The following is a 25,561-nucleotide window of genomic DNA, read 5'->3' on the forward strand; positions in this document are numbered from 1 at the left end:
CTTTTTTAGCGCAGCGTTTTTTGGGTGGTGTCCACTTTTTATCCTAGTTAGAATCTTCTAAAGTCCAAAAAAAAAAGGCTATATAAAGGAGGTGCCTGCCAAAACTCTGCCACTACTACACTAGACAGATTGAAGAGCAGACATTCAACCAAGAACACATTATATCAGCGAAGAATGTGAGTATATTACATTATATGCCTGTCCTTTTAAATTATGTATGTACTAATGATTTTTATTATTTTTACATGCAGTATGTCTTCAGAATCGGAGTATTCCCCATCGCGGCAGGAATTGGCGCAAGCAGACCGTGAGGTGATTATTTTCGTGCATCTGGTAAGTATATCTGCTGCTTCTCCAAATCTCTTACGTTTTTTTCAACTTTCAGACATCGTCATCATCATCTGCGGACGGGAATAGTGAGGGCGAACAGCAGGAGCAGCGAAGCCAAGTCCCGGTGGTGATACGTAATGTAAGTATCAAATGATTTGTAATGTTTTTTTTTTTTTTTTATCTTCTATTTTTACTCTTTTTTTTTTTTCTTTTTTTGTAACTTTTTAGTCAATTTAAATTTGATTATTCTAATGAATGTGTTTTGTCTAGGTTCCACAACGGGATGAAGACGTCTACCTGGATAATGAGCAGCTCATCAGCCTGGTCCAGGAGCGTTCGCCGTTGTGGGACAGCCGTGACCGGCTGTACAAGGACAATGTGGTGACACGGCGGCTATGGAATGAGGTGGCCGCAGCGTTGATGGATGGCTGGGACAGCGCCACAGCATCCGCCAAAAAGGCGTTTAGTGAGTATTTCCCTGCTCTGTATTGTGCCGCAGTGACTGTTGTCCTTGACGGCACTGTTGGGTTTCGTGCTAGGCGTATTCTAGCAGGAAACCCAACAGTGTCATCGTGGTCTACAGTGACTGCTTTGAGTATTGTATTGCTACATTGTGCCGCAGTGACTGTTGTCCTTGACGGCACTGTTGGGTTTCGTGCTAGGCGTATTCTAGCAGGAAACCCAACAGTGTCATCGTGGTCTACAGTGACTGCTTTGAGTATTGTATTGCTACATTGTGCCGCAGTGACTGTTGTCCTTGACGGCACTGTTGGGTTTCGTGCTAGGCGTATTCTAGCAGGAAACCCAACAGTGTCATCGGGGTCTACAGTGACTGCTTTGAGTATTGTATTGCTACATTGTGCCGCAGTGACTGTTGTCCTTGACGGCACTGTTGGGTTTCGTGCTAGGCGTATTCTAGCAGGAAACCCAACAGTGTCATCGTGGTCTACAGTGACTGCTTTGAGTATTGTATTGCTACATTGTGCCGCAGTGACTGTTGTCCTTGACGGCACTGTTGGGTTTCGTGCTAGGCGTATTCTAGCAGGAAACCCAACAGTGTCATCGTGGTCTACAGTGACTGCTTTGAGTATTGTATTGCTACATTGTGCCGCAGTGACTGTTGTCCTTGACGGCACTGTTGGGTTTCGTGCTAGGTGTATTCTAGCAGGAAACCCAACAGTGTCATCGGGGTGTACAGTGACTGCTTTGAGTATTGTATTGCTAAATTGTGAAGCAGTGACTGTTGTACTTGACGGCACTGTTTTTTTTTATCAACAGTGGACAAAGTCCGAACACGTTGGCGTTCGATCAAGGACCGCTTCAACAGTGATGTTCGTGCTGAGGGCCAGGTTCGCAGTGGATCTGCGTCAAGGACCAGAACTAGATACCGTCACTATCACGCGTTGCAGTTCCTAAGACCGGTCCTTGCCACAAGATCGTAAGTATTATACATTTTGGGTTTTTATTTTTATTAATCTGTGTTTTTCTAATCCACAGCTGATGCTTCTTGTAAAGGCATGGTAGTAATGATTTTCCTTTCTTCCACAGCACCTGGAGCAGCACCCTGCAACCTGGCCCTGGAGCGGTCCTTCGTCGGACGTCCTCTGACCCGTCCCAGCCATCCGACAGCCAGGAAGCACCTTGCAGGTCCCACACACACACAGCTGGTGACCAGGAAGCTGGGCCATCAGGTGTTCCCCTGTCCCAGGTCTCTGCCACTGGTTATGCGGGCACTACCCGCCAGCGGCAGAGGGCCTTGGACAGGAATGTCTTGCCCGAGTTTATGCATTTGAGCGAGACATTTAATTCCAGCCTCAAGTCACTGTCCGACAGAGTTGAAAGCGGTTTTGCACTGATGGAACGTGGTTTTAACCACTTTGAACACCGCTTCAATTCTGTAGAACAGCGCCTTGACCGTCTGGAGGCCGACCTCAACAGACCAGCACACCATTTTTTTAGTAAGATTGAAAAGGGCATGGCGGAACACCTTAGTCCTGATCAACAGCTGAATGTGCTGCAGGCCTGCAACAATGCTTTCTTGCAGGCTATGCAGCATAATCGGTACGGTCAGCAGGCAGTGGTGTCCTTTCCACCTGTGCCACCATTGACTCGCTTCACCTCACTACCGACTTGTGCTGCATACCACTGCACGGACACCTCTCTTCAAAGGCTGGACACCCACCGTTACACCACCACAAGTCTGAGTGCAGCTGGTCACTTCACCGACACCACCATGGCAAGCGCTGCTCCTGTCTGGAGCACCACCGCCAATCCCATGCATGCGTGGAGCTCAGCCACCACTAGGCAAACATGGAACAGCCCTGCCGCTACAACAACATGTAGTAGCCCTGCCACCACCACTCTGCAAACCTGGGCCATCACTGCCGCCACCAGTCCTCCTGCAAGGACGAGCACTGAACAAGAAGAGCAGCATCAGCCACCTCAGCAGCAGCAGCCAACTCAGCAGACGCCACCTCAGCAGCAGCAGCCACCTCAGCAGCAGCCGCCACCTCAGCAGCAGCAGCAACCACCTCAGCAGCAGCCGCCACCTCAGCAGCAGCAGCAACCACCTCAGCAGCAGCAACCACCTCAGCAGCAGCTGCCACCTCAGCAGCAGCCGCCACCTCAGCAGCAGCCGCCACCTCAGCAGCAGCCGCAACCTCTGCAGCAGCAGCCGCCACCTCAGCAGCAGCAGCCATACCAGCAGACGGGGGACCTACATTCCATATTTGCCCCTACTTCAAGGCGAAATCAATCAAGGCGGGCATTGGGCCAAAGTCGGTCCAGGCACACAAGCCTACGGCGACATGCCATTACAACTAATGTAACTGAACAGATTTCCTCTCCTACAAGTGTTCCAAGTTTAATTCCCTTAACTGGACTACCTTCCCCCACAAGTTTTGTTGCCCCTTCCCCTCAAACACCGTCTTCAACTGCAAGTGTTGCATATTCCCTGCACACCCCCAAATTGAAACCATCTGCCCCCAAACGCCGTAAAAAATAATTTTTAAATTTTTTTTTTGTGATAAAAAATAAATTTACATTTGTGGTTCACCATTAATAAGTTTCATTAATGTTGTTTGCGCCACTCACAAACACTGATGGGTAAATACATGTTAAAAACCAACCCAAGGGCTAGTATAGTCATATGTGAAATAACATGGACTAGTATAGTCATTCAAAGGCCTAGTGTAATAACTCTAGTTTTACAAAATAGAATCTGGTTTCATGAAAAACAAACTGTTGAAACTTGTCTAAAAAATAAGTTTCTTTCTAGTTTCACCAGTTTGTTTTTGGTGAAACAAGATGCTAGTTGTTAAAAATCGAGTTATTACAGTAGGCCTTGGTATGACTATACTAGGCCGTGGTATTTCACATATACTACTAGCCCCAAGGCCTAGTATACTCATATTTGAAATACCACGGCCTAGTATAGTCATTCCAAGGCCTAGTGTAATAACTCTAGTTTTACAAAATAGAATCTGGTTTCATGAAAAACAAACTGTTGAAACTTGTCTAAAAAATAAGTTTCTTTCTAGTTTCACCAGTTTGTTTTTGGTGAAACAAGATGCTAGTTGTTAAAAATCGAGTTATTACAGTAGGCCTTGGTATGACTATACTAGGCCGTGGTATTTCACATATACTACTAGCCCCAAGGCCTAGTATACTCATATTTGAAATACCACGGCCTAGTATAGTCATTCCAAGGCCTAGTGTAATAACTCTAGTTTTACCAAATAGAATCTGGTTTCATGAAAAACAAACTGTTGAAACTTGTCTAAAAAATAAGTTTCTTTCTAGTTTCACCAGTTTGTTTTTGTTGAAACAAGATGCTAGTTGTTAAAAATCGAGTTATTACAGTAGGCCTTGGTATGACTATACTAGGCCGTGGTATTTCACATATACTACTAGCCCCAAGGCCTAGTATACTCATATTTGAAATACCACGGCCTAGTATAGTCATTCCAAGGCCTAGTGTAATAACTCTAGTTTTACCAAATAGAATCTGGTTTCATGAAAAACAAACTGTTGAAACTTGTCTAAAAAATAAGTTTCTTTCTAGTTTCACCAGTTTGTTTTTGTTGAAACAAGATGCTAGTTGTTAAAAATCGAGTTATAACAGTAGGCCTTGGTATGACTATACTAGGCCGTGGTATTTCACATATTACTATACTACTAGCCCCAAGGCCTAGTATACTCATATTTGAAATACCACGGCCTAGTATAGTCAATTCAAAGGCCTAGTGTAATAACTTTTAATGGAGCAGATTACATTCATCCACTCAATGCTGACTTGTATTCCCCATGGACTTTCATTGGGGTTGGGTTTTGAGTGTTGTGTTTTGAGAAAATCACATACTTTGTTTTAAACTATTTGCACAATTTTATCTTGAAAAAAAATGGTTTCCTGATTCATGGCCTGCAGCTTTGCTCATTCCAATATATTTCACGCAGACTAGCAATGCTGCATTTTAACTCGTATGTGTATTTACCTGCCCAGGTGTGTGAACATAACAAAATTCAGTTATACATGGGAAGTTTTTTAATTAATCGGAGTTTAAAAAATATAGTGCACTCAGTAATGGTATCAAATAAGGATTTTTATTACCATAAACAACAACATTACACCATTTCATCTTGCCAGTGCACCCGTCCTACATCAGAAATAAAGTAGGCCGCAAATTTGTCCCTCATTTGGCCAACTTCAACGGATGACCTGAGAGTGTGCTGAGTGAATTCAGGCAATGGGTTAGGAGCATCATCGTCCAGTTCAAAGGTCGGGTGCTCTTTAGCCATCACAAAGTTATGTAGAACCACACAGGCCTTCACCACCTCATCGACTGTTTCAAGTTTAAGATTAATGGCCGTGCCCAGAATTCGCCATCTGGAAACAAGAATCCCAAAAGCACACTCGACAGTTCTTCTGGCCCTGGTCAGCCTGTAATTAAAAATTTTTTTGGTGTGGTCCAAGTCTCGGCTGGAGTAGGGTTTCAGTAAGTTTCCGCACATTTGAAAAGCCTCATCGCCAACCATTACAAAGGGCAGTGGCGGAGCTTCGGTGTGAGGAAGAGGCCGTGGCATAGGGAAATTAAATTGGTTGCCATACAACCTCCGGCCCATGTCTGAGTTTTTAAAAGCCTGCGAGTCATTACCACGGCCAAATGCTCCAATGTCCACTGCTACAAACATACATCCGGCATCCGCAATTGCAATGAGTACTATTGAAAAGTACTTTTTGTAATTATAGTACTCAGATCCCGTTCTTTGGGGTTTGATGATCCGTATGTGTTTCCCATCAACAGCTCCCAAACAGTTGGGAAAATTGCATACTGTCCAGAATTTGTCAGCAATTTCCATCCACTTTTCAGCGGTGGGCAGGGGCATAAATTCTGGGCAAAGAACATTCCAGAGAGCCCGGCAGGTGTCAGCAACAATTCCAGACAAGGTAGAGATTCCAATACGGTACTGGAAGTGTAGTGAGGATAGGGTTTCTCCAGTCGCCAGGAATCTGTGAACAGACAAAGAAGTAAAATTAATATTTATGTATATTATTTTTAAAAACTATAAAAAAAATATTAGTACATTCACGAAAACTAATTACCCAAGGTTTTGAATACTAAATTTACAAAAAAAAACATCAGACCACACCCCTTTGTTTTTAAAACATACCGTAATGTCACCAGTAGCCGTTCCTCAGGAGGAATCGCACGACGGAGCTGTGTGTCCTGTCTCCGGATGGATTGTTGGACACGAGCAAGCAAATCCATGAAACTTTCGTGGGACATCCGGATATAATCTGTAAATTTCTCCGGGTTTGACTGGAGCTCGCTGTAGAGGGTATGGTATGCCCCACGGCTCTCCCGGAGTTCAACAATCGGATGTATCCACATACGCCGCCGTCTTCGCTGCCTCTCTCTCTTCCTTTGTTCATGGCAAGCAACTGCATACGCCTGAGCCATCGCGATGTCCAAATCCAAGTTGAAGTGAAAACTCTTCCAGCGCAGATCCATGGTCACGAGAAGAATCAAGCAAATGTGAAGAATACTGTAGACAGGGTGTATATATATTAACATACCACACCCACAATGAAGTCCCATTGGTCTTGTGTGTTGTTGAATGGTTGTTTTTTCTTTTTTGTGGGGTTTTTCCAAAATCTGTAAAAAAACGCAAACGCACAAAAAACGCATACAAACGCGCAAAAACGCTGCGTTTTTTTCCTGCATGCGCATTAAAATGCTGGAAAAAAACGCAGCGTTTGTATGCATTTGTATGCGTTTTTTTAATGCGTTTTTTTGCGGGAAAAACGCGCTGCAAAAAAAAGCAAGTGTGAAACTAGCCTTATTCTTTTTTTTTGCAACTACAATATATTTGGTAAAATAAATGTAATAATTCAAAATTACACTTGTCCTGCAAAAAAAATAAAAGTCCTCATACAGCAATGTCGACAGAAATATAAAAAAGGCGGTGGCTCTCGGCTGGAGGAAAAAAAACAAAGGCGCAAAAACTGAAATGGGCTGTGGAGGGAAGGGGGTTAATTACAGGAAGGGATGTGGGTATATAAGGTACATATATATATATATATATATATATATATATATATATATATATCTCTTTATAATCACGACTTACAGGCTGACCAGATCCAGGCACGGAGCAGAATATGGTATATTTCCGGATGATGCCGTTTGGTTTAGTTGGAGGAAGCCAGGACACCACGACGCTGCTGGATGAGGCGGGCACAGCTTTAATTCCCGCAGGGGGACCTGGGACTGGATGGAGCAGAATGCGGGAGGATTAGTGGAGTATAAAGGTTATATACATCTATATATTGTCCTGTTATGGCACGTAACGCTCTCCTACAGAAACAGCGAGTCTGCGTCCTCGTGCGCCACATTACTCACTGTCCTCCTTGGTTTGCAGGTACAGCACGCTGCTGCGCACTCCATCCCCGGCTTGCGTGTACGCTAGGACTTGCACACTATAATTGGTGAACTTCTCCAGCGATTTCAGCTCCACGCGCTCTCGAGGGGTGGTTATATTCTGCATCTCTCCCCATTCTGTTGACAAAAATGGTTTGTAGTCAAATCGATGGGAAATGCGTGCACAGGAGGACAACACGTAATACTGGCGGCTGTCCGGAGACAAAAGATGTTATCCAGATCTTTTGCTATTAGAAACTAATTAAACTTAATAACATAATTTAATAATTAAATTGGCGCCGATCGGTCGATCTCAGACCCTCTTTTGCGGATCAGAAAACTCCACTTACATGTTTCTTCTGGCAGTAACCAAGGAAGAGGAGGGCTGAGCTAATGACTGGACCTAGATATTCAGCCCCCTTTATCACGTGCCGAAACATGGGAACATACAGTGTGCCTTAAAAAAATTGAGATGCCAGGACCACAACAAGGGGTTTTGCAAATTGGGCAGTCAGTTACCCCTTTAAATGATCCTATTTACACAGTAGTCTCGTCCCTTTAAATTTTGCAATAAGCAAGATATTCTCGGAGACCAGGACTGTACAGAGACACTGTGCGTTGCATGCAGCCATGTGCCTGTAGAGCCTATAGTCTATACACCTGCTGTTTACAGTGCAGTCTGCACGCACATCATGCACATTGACTGGCACCACAGATGGGGACAATGGGTAAACAATTCACAACCTACAAACAACCTCTATAGGAATCGTAACATCTAACATGGATTTAAAAAAAAAAAAAAATCTTCCTCTCCAAATCAAAATTCAATTTGCACTTTTATTAAACCAATTATCCCCTTTGGACAATCCCTACTTGTTAGAAGGGCTCCTAATAAACTGGTCAGAAAGTGCCCACTTGCGGAGATCTTCAGTGATCAGCCTTACACTGTAGGGAAATCTGGCATTAACCACTCAATTTTTCTGCAGCACCCCCAGAGGGTAAAGTAAGCACTGCATAGTGTTCATTCATATCAACAGATTATCTGTGTGATATCAGACAAGATGGGTCCTCCAAAGCGAGGGATGCTCTTGATAACTGCTCTTCACTTTGGCCACCGATGCGGATCCTGAACAGAGGCCCCAAAAAGTGTATAATAAATGGTTTTCCTCAATAGCATGACTATTATTAACCCCGAGGTCAAAACTTACCTCCATCTGGGTAGAGTGACCAGTAGATAACTCTGTAACCCTTAAGAACCCCATTGAGTGAACTTCGAGGTGGCTCGGACCAGGAAATGACTGCCACGTCAGATGTGATGGAAAGAGCTCGTATGTTCTCTGGAGGCTGGCTAGGCACTGTGGGCGATATACCGTGGAATGCACATTATGATCTATACATATACCGAAAAAATTACATTCTCAATAAACTAAGTATGATGGTTCACACAGTCATGGATTTCTAAAAAAGAGTACTCTCAGGTTATTAAATTATTTAGTTAGTCAACATGAAAATAAGAAAGGTTGCAATTGATTTGCTTTTTCTAATTTTCTTTTATTCTCCTGGGATGAGAACTTTTTATTTCACATAGTGTACAGCACAGTAGTTACATTCCAGGATAGGAGTTAACTCCTAAGATCCCAACCACCTCTCTCCAGCCCATTCATTCATATACAGCAGTTATCTGTTCACCTCTCACCCCCTCCCTTTTAGCTACTGACAAACTGCCGTTATCAGTCTTGTAGACCAGGCCGCCATCAGTGCATTACTGCGCTTACTGGCCTATGGGGTCTGGCAAGCAGAGGGGCCCCCTCCCTCTTTTCTGCTCACCAGGTCCCAGCAGCAGTATTCTGCCTGTTCAGTAACTGAACGTGTGTCCTTAGACGCACGTTCAGTTAAAATCTATGACTATGGGATGCATTATACTACTATGGATGACTATGGGGTGCATTATTCTAGTATGGACTTGGCTTTGGTGTGTGCTGCCCCTTTAAGCCCAAACCCGTAACCCATAGAATGAGTGATGATCTACAATGGGGCGTAGGATGTTGGCCTCCAGATGAGCCTTTACATTGTTATATCTTACAGAGTCAGACTGGAATTTCCAAACATTACAAAACAAAGGATGAAAAGAGGTTAGGCTATAAAATATTGCACTCACCGTCCTCTAACGTAGTAGCATTGATCTCGGTGGAAGAAGGTCCTGTTCCCGCTCTGTTGAATGCTTGGACAACCACTCCATACTGGGCAAACTTCTTCATGTTGTCCAAAGTGTAGACCTCGCCATCGCCTGTGGCTTTCATTTCCACGATGCTATACTGGCCGTTACTACCCGGCCCGTTCTCTCTATAGCCAATCTGGTACCCTCGGATCACGCCGTTCTGTAATTCTTTTCTTGGTGCCTAGAGGGTAATATGTATTAAAACACGCATAAAAAAAAAAATCAAAATATGAGTAGAGAAACAGGACAACGCAAACAATGGATGAACTATGATACAGAGAAGGCGCCAACGAAGGGCAATGCTTAGTGCATTGAGAAGCCCCCCATACTTCCTACCTTCCACGTCACTTGGATACTCTGGGATGTCAACGGTTGAAGTGTAACATCCATGGGTGGTCCATCGGGAGCTGCGAAAATCAGGAACTTATCAATGTCGTCATCATATGCAGCATAAAGGTCACTTCAATACTTAGTTCTTTGACATGAAAGGTGGCCTTAAACCATCAACAGATGAAAACCTATTCCTTCTAACACCTCTAAACAAATGAATGTACGGCTTGGACAAGCATCCATGTGATTTCTATGGGTAGAGGAGAGGAGAGGAAGTCACATTTAGACACTTATTGCATCTTTCGTCCATGGACACCTAAAAGCATCCGGTGTTGGAATTTAACAAGCTTGATCCTTCTCTCTCCCAACATCATTGGAGCATCAGAAAGCCCCAGTATCCATAAAATATTCAGGTAGCCAAACTGGCAACTTTGAACGCCTTTTCTGTAATGTGATTGTGGCTTTCTCACCTCTTCCCTTTATCAAGAGTCATGTTCATGTATATGAAAAGTCAGAAGAGATTGCAAACCGTTTTCATGTATGGGTATCCAAGGAGATGAACCGCTAGGCAACAACGGCTTATACTGCGGTGGCTTTATGCAAACCATCATGTTACATATTCGCATACATCAATCACTTTTTATTTTATATTCTCCTTGTCCTTCCCCCGTCAGCGATCACTCACCGGCTTCTTCAGTGCTGATGGTGAGCTCCTTACTTGGCTCACTTCGCCCAATCTTATTGAAGGAATACATTCGGATGCTGTACACAGAGGCCGGGTGCAGATCCACAATGTTCGCCTGGTTGATGATGGGGGAGATGTTCCGAGTGGATTGTTTAAAATCCCAGGTGTCTAAAGGAAACAGGAAAGATGGTTAGAAACGTTCCTTCAGTGATAAAACTTCTGGTGCATAAGGCAATATACAGTGGCACCGTTAGCCCCCTCTGAACTTCAGCACTAGGAGAGCTCTTGAATCCCACTTCCATGTACTGCCAACAATATGCAAAATGTATATGGACCAATCGATCCTACATCTGCACCCCCCATACTTAGCAACACCAGAGCTGGTAGCAGGGGGACAGCTAAGTCAAACATCCAGCCCCGACCTGGGAAATCCCTAACCCAAGCGGAAATGCCCCCAAGCTGGGCCACCCCTAATCCTGTGAGAGTCTCAAGTTTGCTGGGATTGTACCCCCAAAAATATGGACAGCTCTGCAAAATTCAGGACTGTTTGCACCTATACATCTGCCTATAATGCACACAGGGAAATCACAGTATGGAGATAATAATCACATTTATTTATAGCGATAAAGCACACAGTGATGACACAGCATGGGAATAATGCACACAGTGATGTAACCGCATGGAAATAATGCGCACAGTGATGTAACAACATGGAAATAATGCGCAGTGATGTAACAGCATGGGAATAATGCACACAGTGATGTCACAGCATGGGAATAATGCGCACAATGATGTCACAGCATGGGAATAATGGACAGAGTGATGTAACAACATGAGAATAATGCACACAGTGATGTAACAGCATGGGAATAATGCACAGAGAGATGTGACGGCATGGAAATCATGTGCACAGTGATGTAAAAGAACAGGAAAAAATAGTGACATTATAGCTAAAAGTCAAGGACAAATTTGATATCACAGATCATGAAAAATAAATACAGTGATGTCATGGCTAAAGGATGTGATGTGACAGAACAGGAAAAATGAACGTTATGATTTCACAGCCAAAATCTAAGGACTATAGTGATGTTGTAGAGGATCTTTTCACAGAACAAGAAAAATGAATATGATGATGTCACAGCTAATCAATAAAGTGATATCACAGCTAAAGTAAGGAAAGTGATGTCACAGAACAAAAAAAACAGTGAAGTCACAACTCAAAATTAAGGACCGTAGTGATGTCACGTAACAGAAAAAATAAACATAGTGATGTCACAATGAAACTCGAAGGACCACAGTGATGCCATAAAACCTTGGTAAGAAACATGGGCAATAAATACGAGTACAATGGCCCTTTAGAAGCTTTAGGTCAGAGGGGCTCAGTTTCGACTGCAGTATCTGCCCCCCTTTTATAGTTTAACCCCTGGATGGAGATCATTACATAGACAAGACTGAACCTTACCGGATTTATTTTTGTATTCGATATCAAATGCAGTAATGATACTGTTTCCATCAAACCTCTGTGTCCATCGCAAGTTCATGCTGCGAGCTTTCACTTCTCGAATTTCCAGCTCAGGTGGGTCTGGAGGTTCTGGAAAATTTATTAATTCGGAAAAAGTCAAAGACTAATGAAAAGACAATAATATATACATATATATATATATATATATATATATATATATATATATATATATATTATATACACACACCCCCCATATATATATATATATATATATACGCACACATATACAGTTGTGGCCAAAAGTATTGACAACCCTGCAATTCTGTCAGATAATACTCAAGTTTCTTCCTGAAAATGAATGCAACCACAAATTCTTTGGTATTATTATCTTCATTTAATTTGTCTTAAATTAAAAAACACAAAAGAGAATGAAGCAAAAAGCAAAACATTGATCATTTCACACAAAACTCCAAAAATGGGCCAGACAAAAGTATTGGCACCCTCTGCCTAATACTTGGTTGCACAACCTTTAGCCAAAATAACTGCGACCAACCGCTTCCGGTAACCATCATGAGTTTCTTACAATGCTCTGCTGGAATTTTAGACCATTCTTCTTTGGCAAACTGCTCCAGGTCCCTGATATTTGAAGGGTGCCTTCTCCAAACTGCCATTTTTAGATCTCTCCACAGGTGTTCTATGGGATTCAGGTCTGGACTCATTGCTGGCCACCTTAGAAGTCTCCAGTGCTTTCTCTCAAACCATTTTCTAGTGCTTTTTGAAGTGTGTTTTGGGTCATTGTCCTGCTGGAAGACACACTTCAAAAAGCACTAGAAAATGGTTTGAGAGAAAGCACTGGAGACTTCTAAGGTGGCCAGCAATGAGTCCAGACCCTCCCTCTGAGGGAGACCCAGCTTTCTCACACTGGGCCCTACATTATGCTGCAAAATTTGTTGGTAGACTTCAGACTTCATAATGCCATGCACACGGTCAAGCAGTCCAGTGCCAGAGGCAGCAAAGCAACCCCAAAACATCAGGGAACCTCCGCCATGTTTGACTGTAGGGACCGTGTTTTTTTCTCCTGTAAACTCTATGTTGATGCCTTTGCCCAAAAAGCTCTACTTTTGACTCATCTGACCAGAGAACATTCTTCCAAAACGCTTTAGGCTTTTTCAGGTAAGTTTTGGCAAACTCCAGCCTGGCTTTTTTATGTCTCGGGGGAAGAAGTGGGGTCTTCCTGGGTCTCCTACCATACAGTCCCTTTTCATTCAGACGCCGAAGGATAGTACGGGTTGACACTGTTGTACCCTCGGACTGCAGGGCAGCTTGAACTTGCTTGGATGTTAGCCGAAGTTCTTTATCCAACATCCGCACAATCTTGCGTTGAAATCTCTTGTCAATTTTTCTTTTCCGTCCACATCTAGGGAGGTTAGCCACAGTGCTATGGGCTTTAAGCTTCTTGATGACACTGCGCACGGTAGACACAGGAACATTCAGGTCTTTGGAGATGGACTTGTAGCCATGAGATTGCTCATGCTTCCTCACAATTTGGTTTCTCAAGTCCTCAGACAGCTCTTTGGTCTTCTTTCTTTTCTCCATGCTCAATGTGGTACACACAAGGACACAGGACAGAGGTTGAGTCAACTTTAATCCATGTCAACTGGCTGCAAGTGGAATTTAGTTATTGCCAACACCTGTTAGGTGCCACAGGTAAGTTACAGGTGCTGTTAATTACACAAATTAGAGAAGCATCACATGATTTTTCAAACAGTGCCAATACTTTTGTCCACCTTCTTTTTTATGTTTGGTGTGGAATTATATCCAATTTGGCTTTAGGACAATTCTTTTTGTGTTTTTTCATTCAAGACAAATTAAATGAAGATAATAATAACAAAGAATTTGTGTTTGCAATCATTTTCAGGAAGAAACTGAGTATTATCTGACAGAATTGCAGGGGTGTCCATACTTTTGGCCACAACTGTATGTATGTATGTATATATATATATATATATATATATATATATATATATATATATATATATATATATATACACATACACACACACACACACACACACACACACATGCATTTAATATGGTCCTTACCTTGCACAGTGAGCTGAATCAGGCCCCTGTTCTCTCCATAGGAATTTATGGCATGACATGAAAAAAACACAGAATCTCCGCGTTCCGCCGGCTTAAGCTGGAAGCCCCAAAAACAACCGTTAGAAAAAGACGATGCTCCATTTTTATTTTATCATTAATTTCTTTCTTTTTACAGTTTCCGATGAATCCGCCATTCTCACCGTCAGAGTAGAGATCACTTCGTCGCCGCTGTCTTTGGTGGCGATCACATAGCGCAGGTTCCGGTCCGGATCGATGACCGTGTCCCCTTTTTCCCAGCGGATAATAATGGGGCGCTCTCCTCGTGCCGTGCAGTTTAACCCCTTAGTCTGACCTTTGATTGCAATCGTTGTGTTGGGGTGAGAGGTGATTGTGGCAGGAACTAAGGGACGGAAACAAATAAAAGCGTGGAAGGATTAGGAGGAGTGCCAGGATGGAAACAGATTGGTTTATTGGAATACTGCACACTGCGCTCGTCTGCTGCCAAACTCAGAGACAATGTTTTATGAAGGGCACTGCAGAAAAACACGTCTGACCCTACACGGGCCACTGACACACAGCGAGAGCGTACGGTGGTCCGCACGCTCTTGTAATGCAAGCATTCTGAGATCTCTCCACCTGGGGGCACTGGCCCCCTCCCGCCAGTGATATTACAGGCTTGGGTCGCGCTGCACAAGCAGACGGAGGCCGCAGGCAGCTGAGCTATCTCTCGCTGCGCCTGTAAAGCCGTCTCCAGTGAAGTGGCAGAGAGACACGCTCCACATCATTTCAATTTGTAGTATGGTCAAAGAGAGGGGGAGAAGGATGGAAAGAGTAGGGAGGAGAGGGAGAGAGCAAGGAGAGAGAAAGGAGAAGCAAAGAGTGGAGTGATGGAGGCACGCAAAAGAAAACGGGCAGAAGAGAGCCAGGAATTAAGAAAAATATGGCTAGTAAGCACAAGTTTTATGGAGCTGTAATATGGCACCTGTACAAATCTACAAACCCGAATTCATGTGGCGGAATGGAATCCATACCAAAAAAATATATATTAAACTGGGGCTATGCAGCGACCAGCAAGGTACTGCAACCGCAGCAAGCAAGTTACTAAAAAAAAAAAAAAAAGAAAAGCCAACCAGGTCAGACTTTTTATGACTTGCTTGCGGTGGTAATTTGCAGGGTGCAATTTGACTCTCAATTCACTTATTAGTAGTGGCACTAAGATCTTTTCCTGCATTGCCGGGTATCCCCAGCCTTATTCTACACTTCACGACATACACTATAGCAATGCGTCTAAGGTTCGCTGCTCTTTTATTATGGTTGGTTAGGGTATGGAGAGACCATATGGTGGCTTATGGAGGAAATACAACTGTCTGAACCAAAGGGTCCCACATTTAAGGCTTGTTCACATTTTGCAGACTTGCTGCAGATTTTTCACATCTAGAGGAGGAGGTTGGCGGATTAAAGTAGCAGTAAAGTGAAAAGATTTCAAAAATTTGACGCAGACATGGCTGATCATTTCTGTAATTTCATTCTGCCAATTTTCACAGTGTATGGGGTGAAATCTACAGGCAATCCGCAATGGATTTTTGCAGTTGTGTGCGCTGTGCACCTCAACACTATCTACACTCACTATACAGTCATGGCCAAAAGTTTTGAGAATGACACAAATATTATATTTTCACATGATCTGCTGGCCTCTGGTTTTTATGTGTGTTTGACAGATGTTTTTATCACATACAGAAATATAATTGCAATCATATTATGAGTAGCAAAAGGTTATATTGACAGTTAGAATGAGTTAATGCAGCAAGTCAATATTTGCAGTGTTGACCCTTCTTCTTCAGGACCTCAGCAATTCTCCCTGGCATGCTCTCAATCAACTTCTGGATCAAATCCTGACTGATAGCAGTCCATTCTTGCAAAATCAATGCTTTTATTTTGTCTGAATTTGAAGGTTTTTGTTTGTCCACCCGTCTCTTGATGATTGACCACAAGTTCTTAATGGGATTAAGATCTGGGGAGTTTCCAGGCCATGGTCCCAAAATCTCTATGTTTTGTTCCCTGAGCCATTTAGTTATCACCTTTGCTTTATGGCAAGGTGCTCCATCATGTTGAAAAAGGCATTGTTGACCGCCAAACTGCTCTTGGACGGTTGGGAGAAGTTGCTCTTGGAGGACATTCTGGTACCATTCTTTATTCATGGCTGTGTTTTTAGGCAAGACTGAGAGAGAGCCCATTCCCTTGGCTGAGAAGCAACCCCACACATGAGTGGTTTCAGGATGCTTGACAGTTGGCATGAGACAAGACTGGTGGTAGCGCTCACCTGGTCTTCTCCGAATAAGCCGTTTTCCAGATGTCCCAAACAATCGAAAAGGGGATTCATCAGAGAAAATGACTTTACCCCAGTCCTCAGCAGTCCACTCCCTGTACCTCTTGCAGAATATCAGTCTGTCCATGATGTTTTTCCTGGAGAGAAGTGGCTTCTTTGCTGCCCTCCTTGAGACCAGGCCTTGCTCCAAGAGTCTCCGCCTCACAGTGCATGCAGATGCACTCACACCTGCCTGCTGCCATTCCTGAGCAAGCTCTGCACTGCTGGTAGCCCGATCCCGCAGCTGAAACACTTTTAAGAGACGGTCCTGGTGCTTGCTGGTCTTTCTTGGGCGCCCTGGAGCCTTTTTGGCAACAAGGGAACCTCTCTTCTTGAAGTTCTTGATGATGCGATAGATTGTTGACTGAGGTGCAATCTTTCTAGCTGCGATACTCTTCCCTGTTAGGCCATTTTTGTGCAGTGCAATGATGACTGCACGTGTTTCTTTAGAGATAACCATGGTTAACAGAAGAGAAACAATGATGCCAAGCACCAGCCTCCTTTTAAAGTGTCCAGTGGTGTCATTCTTACTTAATCATGACAGATTGATCTCTAGCCCTGTCCTCATCAACACCCACACCTGTGTTAAGTGCCCCACTGATCAGTGCTTGTTCCAGCAGCTTGACCCCCACTTACAAGTCAGTTATCATCAATCGGTGATGACTTATTTTAACTGAACAGCGCCTTTTAACTCTTCTACTGTATCATAAGTTCGTTTTTTTTTTTAGACAAAAGTCTAAAATTGACAGCGCCAAGCGACATTTCCATCATATCGAGGTCTTATACCCTAAAATTTTTTGCATCCAATTCCCTTTAAAGCCTTTTTTTCATATGGTCAGTGCACTTATCTACAAAAAAAAAACAAAACAGATTTAATGTGAGTACAGTGCAGAACACTTTTTTCTGCCATGGTGTTAGCAGAGGTTTGTGCAGTTCTCCTGCATGGTAACTAGTATGTACGGTATATTAGCGGCTTTAATTTTGCGATCTGTGATGTATATTTTAAATGAGCGTTTTACATTTCTGACCTGGAAACGCTAATGAAGAGCCGGGCACAATATTAATGTAGAAATAAATAAATAATACTCTTATAAAAAGTGTAGCTCTCCTCCATCCTGTGGATTCATAGCTGAGGAACGCACCAGTAAAAATAAAAAAATAATAAAATAGCTTGGGTGCTGGAACATTGTGCTACTACATAGAAACGAAGTCATGCGAGATGTTGGTTACACCACTACCCCACTATCTTGGCTTCCCCCATCTTCTCTGACATTCTCCGTGTATCCCATGGCCAGAATCTTGTGGCATTTTGCATCTCAAGCTTTTTGCCTTTTTTCCCCCTGTTTTTTAGTAGGGCGCCAAGATATATACAGTATTTTGCATCCTCTCTGGATCTCTTTGTATCCAGTTCCTGACAAAGTTGCATTCCTAGGACTAAGTCCAGTTGTCTTATAGGGGTATTGTCATGAATATGACATTTTTTTACTGTTCTAGTCACACATGCAGAGCTCTGCTACATCCCCTTGGTTTTTGAAAGGCCAGGCAGGCACAATTCACAGACAGCAGCCCCCCTCCTCTTTCCCCCTCCCTCTGGCTGTTACAATGTGGTGTAATGTGTAGTGAGAACTTAGTAGCACAAGAGTAGTATAAGACCCTAAATTGGTTAGAAGCAGTTTGTGAAGCACATGGCACTCATAAGCTTTTTAGTATCTTTCAAAAGGGGAGTACATGCCATAGTTCCGCCCACCCAGTGATGTCACCCAACACAGAGTATAAGCCTATGAAGCCCAATTAGGAGGGTGTCTTTCTGTCCGGGGAACCAGCTAGAGGAGGCTGTGCATTTTAACCTGATGATTTGGGAAGATTCCCCTCCCCCAATCCACATGGCGTGCCTTTGACTGAAATATGTAAGTTCATCTTTAATCTTTAATCCATTTTTATTTTTGTAATTGCCTGTATATATTGTATCTGTGTCTCTTTGTAACATCTTATGTACTTTTGTAAACACTGCCTATTCTTTTTGGAGTAAAATCTACAAAACTTTACTAGCTTTGTTCTCCTTGCTTTAAACGTACCCCCCACGTCCTCCGTGCTAAAGCTAGGATAATGGTGGGTTGGCTCCTGACCCGATATTGATTTTAATATCAGAACTAGGAGCTGGTGGCAGCGAACTGTGTTCTGGGATATTTGGTAGATTAAAGCAGAGATGGAACATAGGTTTTACATGTGTAATATGTGTAATATACATACCGCCCTCCCTACTGGGGTTGGTTGTTGGCTTACCCCCTCTCCAGCTGGCGGTGACTGGCTTCCGCACTTCCAGTTCATTGTTGGCCTCGTAGGTGTCAGCGATCTTCGCTGCTTGGGCTCTCGGTCCATCAAGCACTGTCGCACCTCAGCTGGGCAGAGATGTAGGAACTGGTCTTTGATCATTAGGTCCCGCAGCATCTCAAAGGTGTCCACTGACAGTCCTTGGATCCACTGGTCAAAGTGGGTCCTGAGTCCATGCACTACATCGCTGTAACAGTCGTGTGGGCCACGTTGGAGGTTCCAGAACTTTTTATGGTAAACCTCAGGAGTTAGTTGGTACTTCTTTATCAGGGCCTTCTTGATGGCAACAGAGTCTCCATCTTGATCTTGAGGGAGGGAAGCAAACACCTCAAGAGCTTTTCATTTGAGCCCTGGGGGTCAAATATTAGGCCCATTGGTCCACAGGCAGCTGGTACTGTCTGCAGGCTTTCTTAAATCCCCGCAAAAAAATGTCCAAGTCCCCATCCTTTTCTATCACAGGAAAGTGCTCTGGCTGGGGTTTAGGGGACTGAGTGTTGCTGGAATCCCTGCCCCGGGTGGTGGATGGTACTGCACCAAGTTGGGCCAGCCGCAGTTCATGGTCTCTCTGAGCTTGGGCCTCCCGCTCAGCGCTCTCCGCCTCCCTCTGGGTTTGGCGTTCAGCTCTCTCTGTGGCTTTCTCTTGGTCTTACTGGATCAGCAACAGACCCCTTTCCTGATCGTCGATGGTGAGTTGTTCCAAGGCCATCTGCAGGTGGGGATCCACCTTACCCCGGTTTCAGGTAGGGCTGGCCTGCACCAGTTGGACCTCTAGGTCGTAAAGTCCATACTTTGGCTGGCCCCAGCCCCCACTGGGTTCTGGGCACGATCCTGACCCACTTCAAGTTGCACCAGTTCCGTGACCATTTGTTCCTTGATTTTGACATTGGGGTCAATGCCTCTGAACGTACATATTCCAGCAAGAGTGTCCCTTTTCTGATGCTTATATCAGGCCTCTCCCAGTGTAGCCAAAATTGCCAAATAAAAGATAGGACAGAAAAATGAAGAGAAAGGGTAGAGGGTAACCGCTATACACACTGTATCATCTCAGCACTAATAAAACACTGAGATCGTTCTCCAAAACTTTTTGTGCAGGGTCCTCGCAAGAACAGTGCAAGTTTTTAGAGAGAAGAATGATTTCTCAAACCAGATGACAAATGCTCTATTATCTCACTGCTCTGCCACATTGGAGGATGTTTGGTTGCCCCCAGTTCATCAGGGGATTTTTTATATCCCACTTTCCAGTTCCAGTTTGGAACTTGCAGCTCTCTGGAGCCCCCATTACCCTCAGGTCAGTCAGGGAACTACACGTAAGATAAGTAGTCAACAGAAGGGCTGCCTTGCTGTGTACTGGCTATTAGCACTCTGCAGGTGTTCTGGGAACGAGGGAGGTTGTATCGGGAAACCGTTCTCGGTATACCCCAAAAGGAGCGGTTGAGGGAAAGACAGCTGGTCCTCCAATTTAGGTGTGAGTTGTTGCGAATTGCCCATGAGATCCCACTCGCTTTACACTTGGGGGTCAGCATAACTAAGGCCCGGCTGTCTCAACACTTCTATTGGCCCAAGATGGGGACAGATGTAAAAAACTGCTGCTGCTCCTGTATCACCTGTCAAAGAATGGGGACGTTAGGGCCTGTTCCCAAGGCTCCCCTGATCTCTTTGCCAGTGAGAGAGGAGCCTTTCCAGAGGATTGCAGTCAGCATTGTGGAACCACTGGCCATACCCAGCAGCTCTGGAAAGCAGTACATCCTTACTGTGGTAGACTATGCTAAACGGTACCCGGAGGCAGTGGCTCTGTCCTCAACTAGAGAGGATAAGGTGGCGGATGTCCTGTTGGCTATATTTTCACGAGTAGGATTTCCCAGGGAGATGCTTACCGACCAAGGTACTAAATTTGTGTCTCGCCTAATGGAGGCTCACTGTAAGAAATTACAGGTTAAGCGTGTGGTATCGAGCGCGTATCACCCCCAAACCAACGATTTGTGTGAGTGCTTCAACGGTACCCTCAAACAGATGCTAAGAATGCTCGCTGAGACTTAAGGACATGACTGGGAGCGGTACCTCTCACACCTGCTATTTGCTTACCGAGAGGTTCCGTAGACCTTGACGGGGTTCTTCCCTTTCGAACTTCAGTACGGCAGGAAAGTCCGGGGACCCCTTTGGTTGTTAAGGGAATCCTGGGAAGAAGAGCATCTTCCGTGACAAGATGCTGACCTTGACGCAGTTGGTGCATGACAACATGGCTCAGGCTCAGACTGACACTGATACGACCAGAACGCCCAGAACACACTGGTATGACCAGAATGCCCGGAAGTGGACCTACGGGGTGGGTCAGAAGATGTGCGTGCTGGTGCCAGTACCAAAGGATAAGCTTCAGGCAGCCTGGGCAGGCCCGTACGTCGAACACCAAGAGCTCAACCCAGTCACCTATGTGGTCACTCTTGGGATAGGCGCAATGCCTTCCACATCAATATGATGAAGGCTCATCAGGAATGTGTAGCCTGCATCATACCGGTCTGCAACCTGCCGAGGACGGAGGGGAAGACCCCCTCCTGGACATGCTGGCCCAAGCTAAGGCTAGTGGATCCATAGAGGATGTGGAGGTAAGCGCCCAGCTGCACTCACCCCAGCAGTAGCAGCTGCGAGCCATGCTGGAACACTTCCGGGCAGTGTTTACCAACCGACCACGAAGGAGGGAGATAGCGGTACATGAAGTGGGCACCAGGAATCATGCCCTATTACGGCGGAAACCGTATCAGATCTCTGATGAGGTGCAGAACATCATGCGCCAGGAGATCGATGAGATGTTGCAGCTGGGGGTGATTCAACGGTCGCACTGTACATTATGGATTTGAGTCGAGGATATTGGCAGATCCCCCTGAGCCCTGAAGGCGCAGGAGATGTCCGCCTTTATCACCCACTTTGGACTATACGAGTCCACGGTCATGCCTTTCGGCATGAAGAATGCCCCTGCCACATTCCAGCGGATGGTCAACCACCTGCTTAAGGGACTGGAGAGGTGCACAGTGGCGTACCTGGATGACATTGCCATCTTCAATTCCTTCCTGGGAGAAACACCTTCAGCATCTTCAGGAGGTGCTCAGGCGCATCCACCAAGCCGGCCTGACCATCAAGCCGGGAAAGTGCCAAATGGGCATGAGAGAGGTCCACTACCTGGGGCACCAGGTAGGCGGATGTTCCATGAGGCCAGAGCCTGGGAAAGTGAACGCTATCGCGTATCTCCAAAAGGGAGAGGTGTCATTACAGGTACTACAAGATTAAAACATTCCAAAAAAAGAAATATTCTACTTCCTTTACCAAAACAGCACCACTCCCCTTCATGTGGCATAATTTGGTATTGCAGTTTTTCTAACTGAATAAATAAACCTGCCATACCAGATTCAGCCAATTAATAGGAGTGGTGCTTCAAGAATGCAGTCGTTTATTTTAGGTCATTCAACCCTTTTAATATTGGAAACTTTAAATAATTCAGCCTTATGGAACCTGGATGTTAAAAGTTATCTAAACCTTTAAATATATGGTATAATGTATAAGATGGAATAAATGTATATAAATAACGTAAAATAATAATTTTGGGCGTTATATGACAGATCGGAATGTATTCTGCAATGCAAGAGGACGCTCCGATATAAGACCAGACTATAATAGGATCATAGGAGGTCTTTGTGGGGGAACAGATTTACGCCCTTCTCCAACCTTCAGCTTCAGATTGATCTTCCAGAATGTTCTCAATAATACTTCATCAACACCCCATAACTGAACCTCGGCCGTGGCACCTTCTTACGCTCCTAGAAGTCGGACGGGATCCAACGCAGATCAGATCCACGTGATGTTTGAGGTCTGATCCATATGAAACCCACATTGAAGTCTGGCGATTACCAATGACCGATACGACTCCTTGGTCCCAGCCGTCGTGCCCACCTGTCATATTAGGCATCACTATAGTGGTGCACATTTACTCTTTACTGAAGCTCCATATGTGGACAGTGGGCCACACTCGAGGTATATTGCACAGTATATGCCCATCTCAACGTGTCGGAGGCTCCAATAAGAAACCTAATTTCTGGATTTGACCAAGTTCTGGTACAGGAGGTAGGGAGTGTGGTAGAGGTAGAGACGGGAGCATGGACAATGTGGTGGGGTGTGGCATGAAAGTGGAGTATACTGGTGTAGGGGTGCGGCATAAGAGCGAAGAGGCGCTGCAAGAGAAGCGGAGGGGTGCGGCAAGAGAGCGGAAGGGCGCGGCAAGAGTGTGGAGGGGCATGGCAAGAGAGCAGATGTGTGCGGCAAAAGAGCGGCGGGACGCGGCAAAATAGCGGAGGGACACGGCAAAAGAGCGGAGGGACACGGCAAAAGAGCGGAGGGACACGGCAAAAGAGCGAAGGGACACGGCAAAAGAGCGAAGGGACACGGCAAAAGAGCGAAGGGACACGGCAAAAGAGAGAAGGGACACGGCAAAAGAGCGAAGGGACACGGCAAAAGAGCGAAGGGACGCGGCAAAAGAGAGGCTGAAGAGCAAGGGGCGCGGCAGAAGAGCGAAGGGACGCGGCAGAAGAGCGAAGGGACTCGGCAGAAGAGCGAAGGGACGTGCAGAAGAGCGAAGGGACGCGGCAGAAGAGCGAAGGGACGCGGCAGAAGAGCGAAGGGACGCGGCAGAAGAGCGAAGGGATGCGGCAGAAGAGCGAAGGGACGCGGCAGAAGAGCGGATGGGGAGCAGCAGAAGAGCAAAGGGGAGCGGTATAAAAGCAGAGGGATGTAGCAGAAAAGCAGAGGGGAACAGTAGAGTTGTTGAGGGTGATCGTCTGAAAAGAGGTCATGTCTATAGAAACAAATTTACACTCTGAGATTTGCAAGCCACAATCGGCCCCCTTGGCTGGACCTTTGTTACACATTATGGCTACTGGCTGATGCTTGCCACTGTGTGCGTATACAGAGGGTTATGCTGGCGCTATATGTGGGGAATCCTCGAGATGTGAACGGGCCCTTATATATTTATTTAGAACTTACTTTTCACAGTAAGAAACATTGACTTGCTGATGTCGGTGCCCACGCCATTGCTGGCTTGGCACAGGTAATAGCCAATATCCTCTTCAAGTACATGGCGGATAAGTAAGGAGCTGTTGGGCAGGATCTGGATGCGTCCAGTGAGTGGCACCGGGTGGTATTGTTGGGGGTTCCCACTGCCTAGATTGAGACAAGAGAAAAGACATTCAATGAATATAAAAGAGAATCCAACACGTCTTCTTCTTCTGCCGCATGTGCGGAGCGGAGACTTAATGATGTGTGACAGACAGAGCTGTAGCCCATAGTGTCGCAGTACAACACAAGATGGGAGGAAGATGCCGCATCTATTTGATGCCTATATGTCAGTGTAGTGCGGTATGATGGCGAGTTGTCACCGCCATGTAGTGCATCAGCGAGAGTGCGTTCTTGGATTGCACATTTCCATACCACGCCCTCGGGACCGCCGCCTCACCTTTGGCATGTTTCCAGACCACCTTAGGAGGTGGATAGCCATCAACAGAACAATTCAGCACCCCTGCTTTACCGTAGATACCATCCTGGTTGTTAGGCTGAACAACAAATCTTGGGGGCACTGAGACAAAAGGGAAGAAATAAATCTCCGTGTCACTGCGGATCATAATACAACAACAGGGTGTTTATAATGCATGTCATTACTGCGGAGCGTGCACAATGCAGAGCAGTTTTCTTTGAAATCACTATGAAAAGACAGCTCCTCTTCTTTTTTTTTTTTCATTCGTCTTCGGATCCTGTATTGCGCTGATCCTCATGGAGACGACTGCAGAACACTTCAGATTTTACGCTGCGCTGCACCAACATTCAGATTCTTAGGGGATTTTAGATTTGAAGTTCATCCTTCATATAATCATGCAGAGCACTGCAACTTGCACCCAAAGACTCACGGAGCACTGCACCTTGCACCCAAAGACTCACAGAGCACTGCACTTTGGACCCAAAAACACTCAGTGCTGCACCTTGCACCCAAAGACTCACAGAGCACTGCACCTTGCACCCAAAGACTCGCAGAGCACTGCACCTTGCACCCAAAGACTCACAGAGCACTGCACCTTGTACCCAAAGACTCACAGTGCTGCACCTTGTACCCAGAGACTCACAGAGCACTGCACCTTGTACCCACACAATCACAGAGCACTGCACCTTGTACCCTAAGACTCACAGAGTGAAGCACCTTGTACCCAGAAACCTAGAGAGCACTGCACCTTGTTCCCAGAGACTCACATAGGACTGCATATGTTCCCAAAGACTCACAGAGCACTGCAAATTGTACCCAAAGACTCGCAGAGCACTGCACCTTGCACCCAAAGACTCACAGAGCACTGCACTTTGGACCCAAAAACACTCAGTGCTGCACCTTGCACCCAAAGACTCACAGAGCACTGCACCTTGCACCCAAAGACTCGCAGAGCACTGCACCTTGCACCCAAAGACTCACAGAGCACTGCACCTTGTACCCAAAGACTCACAGTGCTGCACCTTGTACCCAGAGACTCACAGAGCACTGCACCTTGTACCCACACAATCACAGAGCACTGCACCTTGTACCCTAAGACTCACAGAGTGAAGCACCTTGTACCCAGAAACCTAGAGAGCACTGCACCTTGTACCCAGAGACTCACATAGGACTGCATATGTTCCCAAAGACTCACAGAGCACTGCAAATTGTACCCAAAGACTCACAGAGTACTGCACCTTGTATACACACAATCACAGAGCACTGTACCTTGTACCTAAAGACTCACTGAGCACTGCTCCTTGC

General features: G+C 45.2%; 1 protein-coding gene across 2 annotated transcripts in view; it reads right to left on the reverse strand.

Annotated features, from left to right (window-relative positions):
* The window catches only part of DSCAML1 (DS cell adhesion molecule like 1), a 309,575-nt gene that overhangs the window by 24,451 nt on the left and 259,563 nt on the right, over positions 1 to 25,561 (reverse strand). For both annotated transcript variants that reach the window (XM_073585240.1, XM_073585241.1), the window contains exons 10-20: positions 24,239 to 24,358; positions 23,770 to 23,946; positions 14,249 to 14,448; positions 14,049 to 14,145; positions 11,946 to 12,074; positions 10,484 to 10,651; positions 9,805 to 9,875; positions 9,409 to 9,649; positions 8,459 to 8,605; positions 7,233 to 7,388; positions 6,961 to 7,100 (exon numbers count right to left, since the gene is read on the reverse strand). In XM_073585240.1, coding sequence (XP_073441341.1) covers positions 6,961 to 7,100; positions 7,233 to 7,388; positions 8,459 to 8,605; positions 9,409 to 9,649; positions 9,805 to 9,875; positions 10,484 to 10,651; positions 11,946 to 12,074; positions 14,049 to 14,145; positions 14,249 to 14,448; positions 23,770 to 23,946; positions 24,239 to 24,358 — 1,646 coding nt within the window. The remainder of the gene's footprint in view (positions 1 to 6,960; positions 7,101 to 7,232; positions 7,389 to 8,458; positions 8,606 to 9,408; positions 9,650 to 9,804; positions 9,876 to 10,483; positions 10,652 to 11,945; positions 12,075 to 14,048; positions 14,146 to 14,248; positions 14,449 to 23,769; positions 23,947 to 24,238; positions 24,359 to 25,561) is intronic.

The sequence above is a fragment of the Dendrobates tinctorius genome, unplaced genomic scaffold, assembly GCF_039654945.1.
Source record: "Dendrobates tinctorius isolate UK_male_01 unplaced genomic scaffold, ASM3965494v1 ptg000086l, whole genome shotgun sequence".
Classification (NCBI taxonomy): domain Eukaryota; kingdom Metazoa; phylum Chordata; class Amphibia; order Anura; family Dendrobatidae; genus Dendrobates; species Dendrobates tinctorius.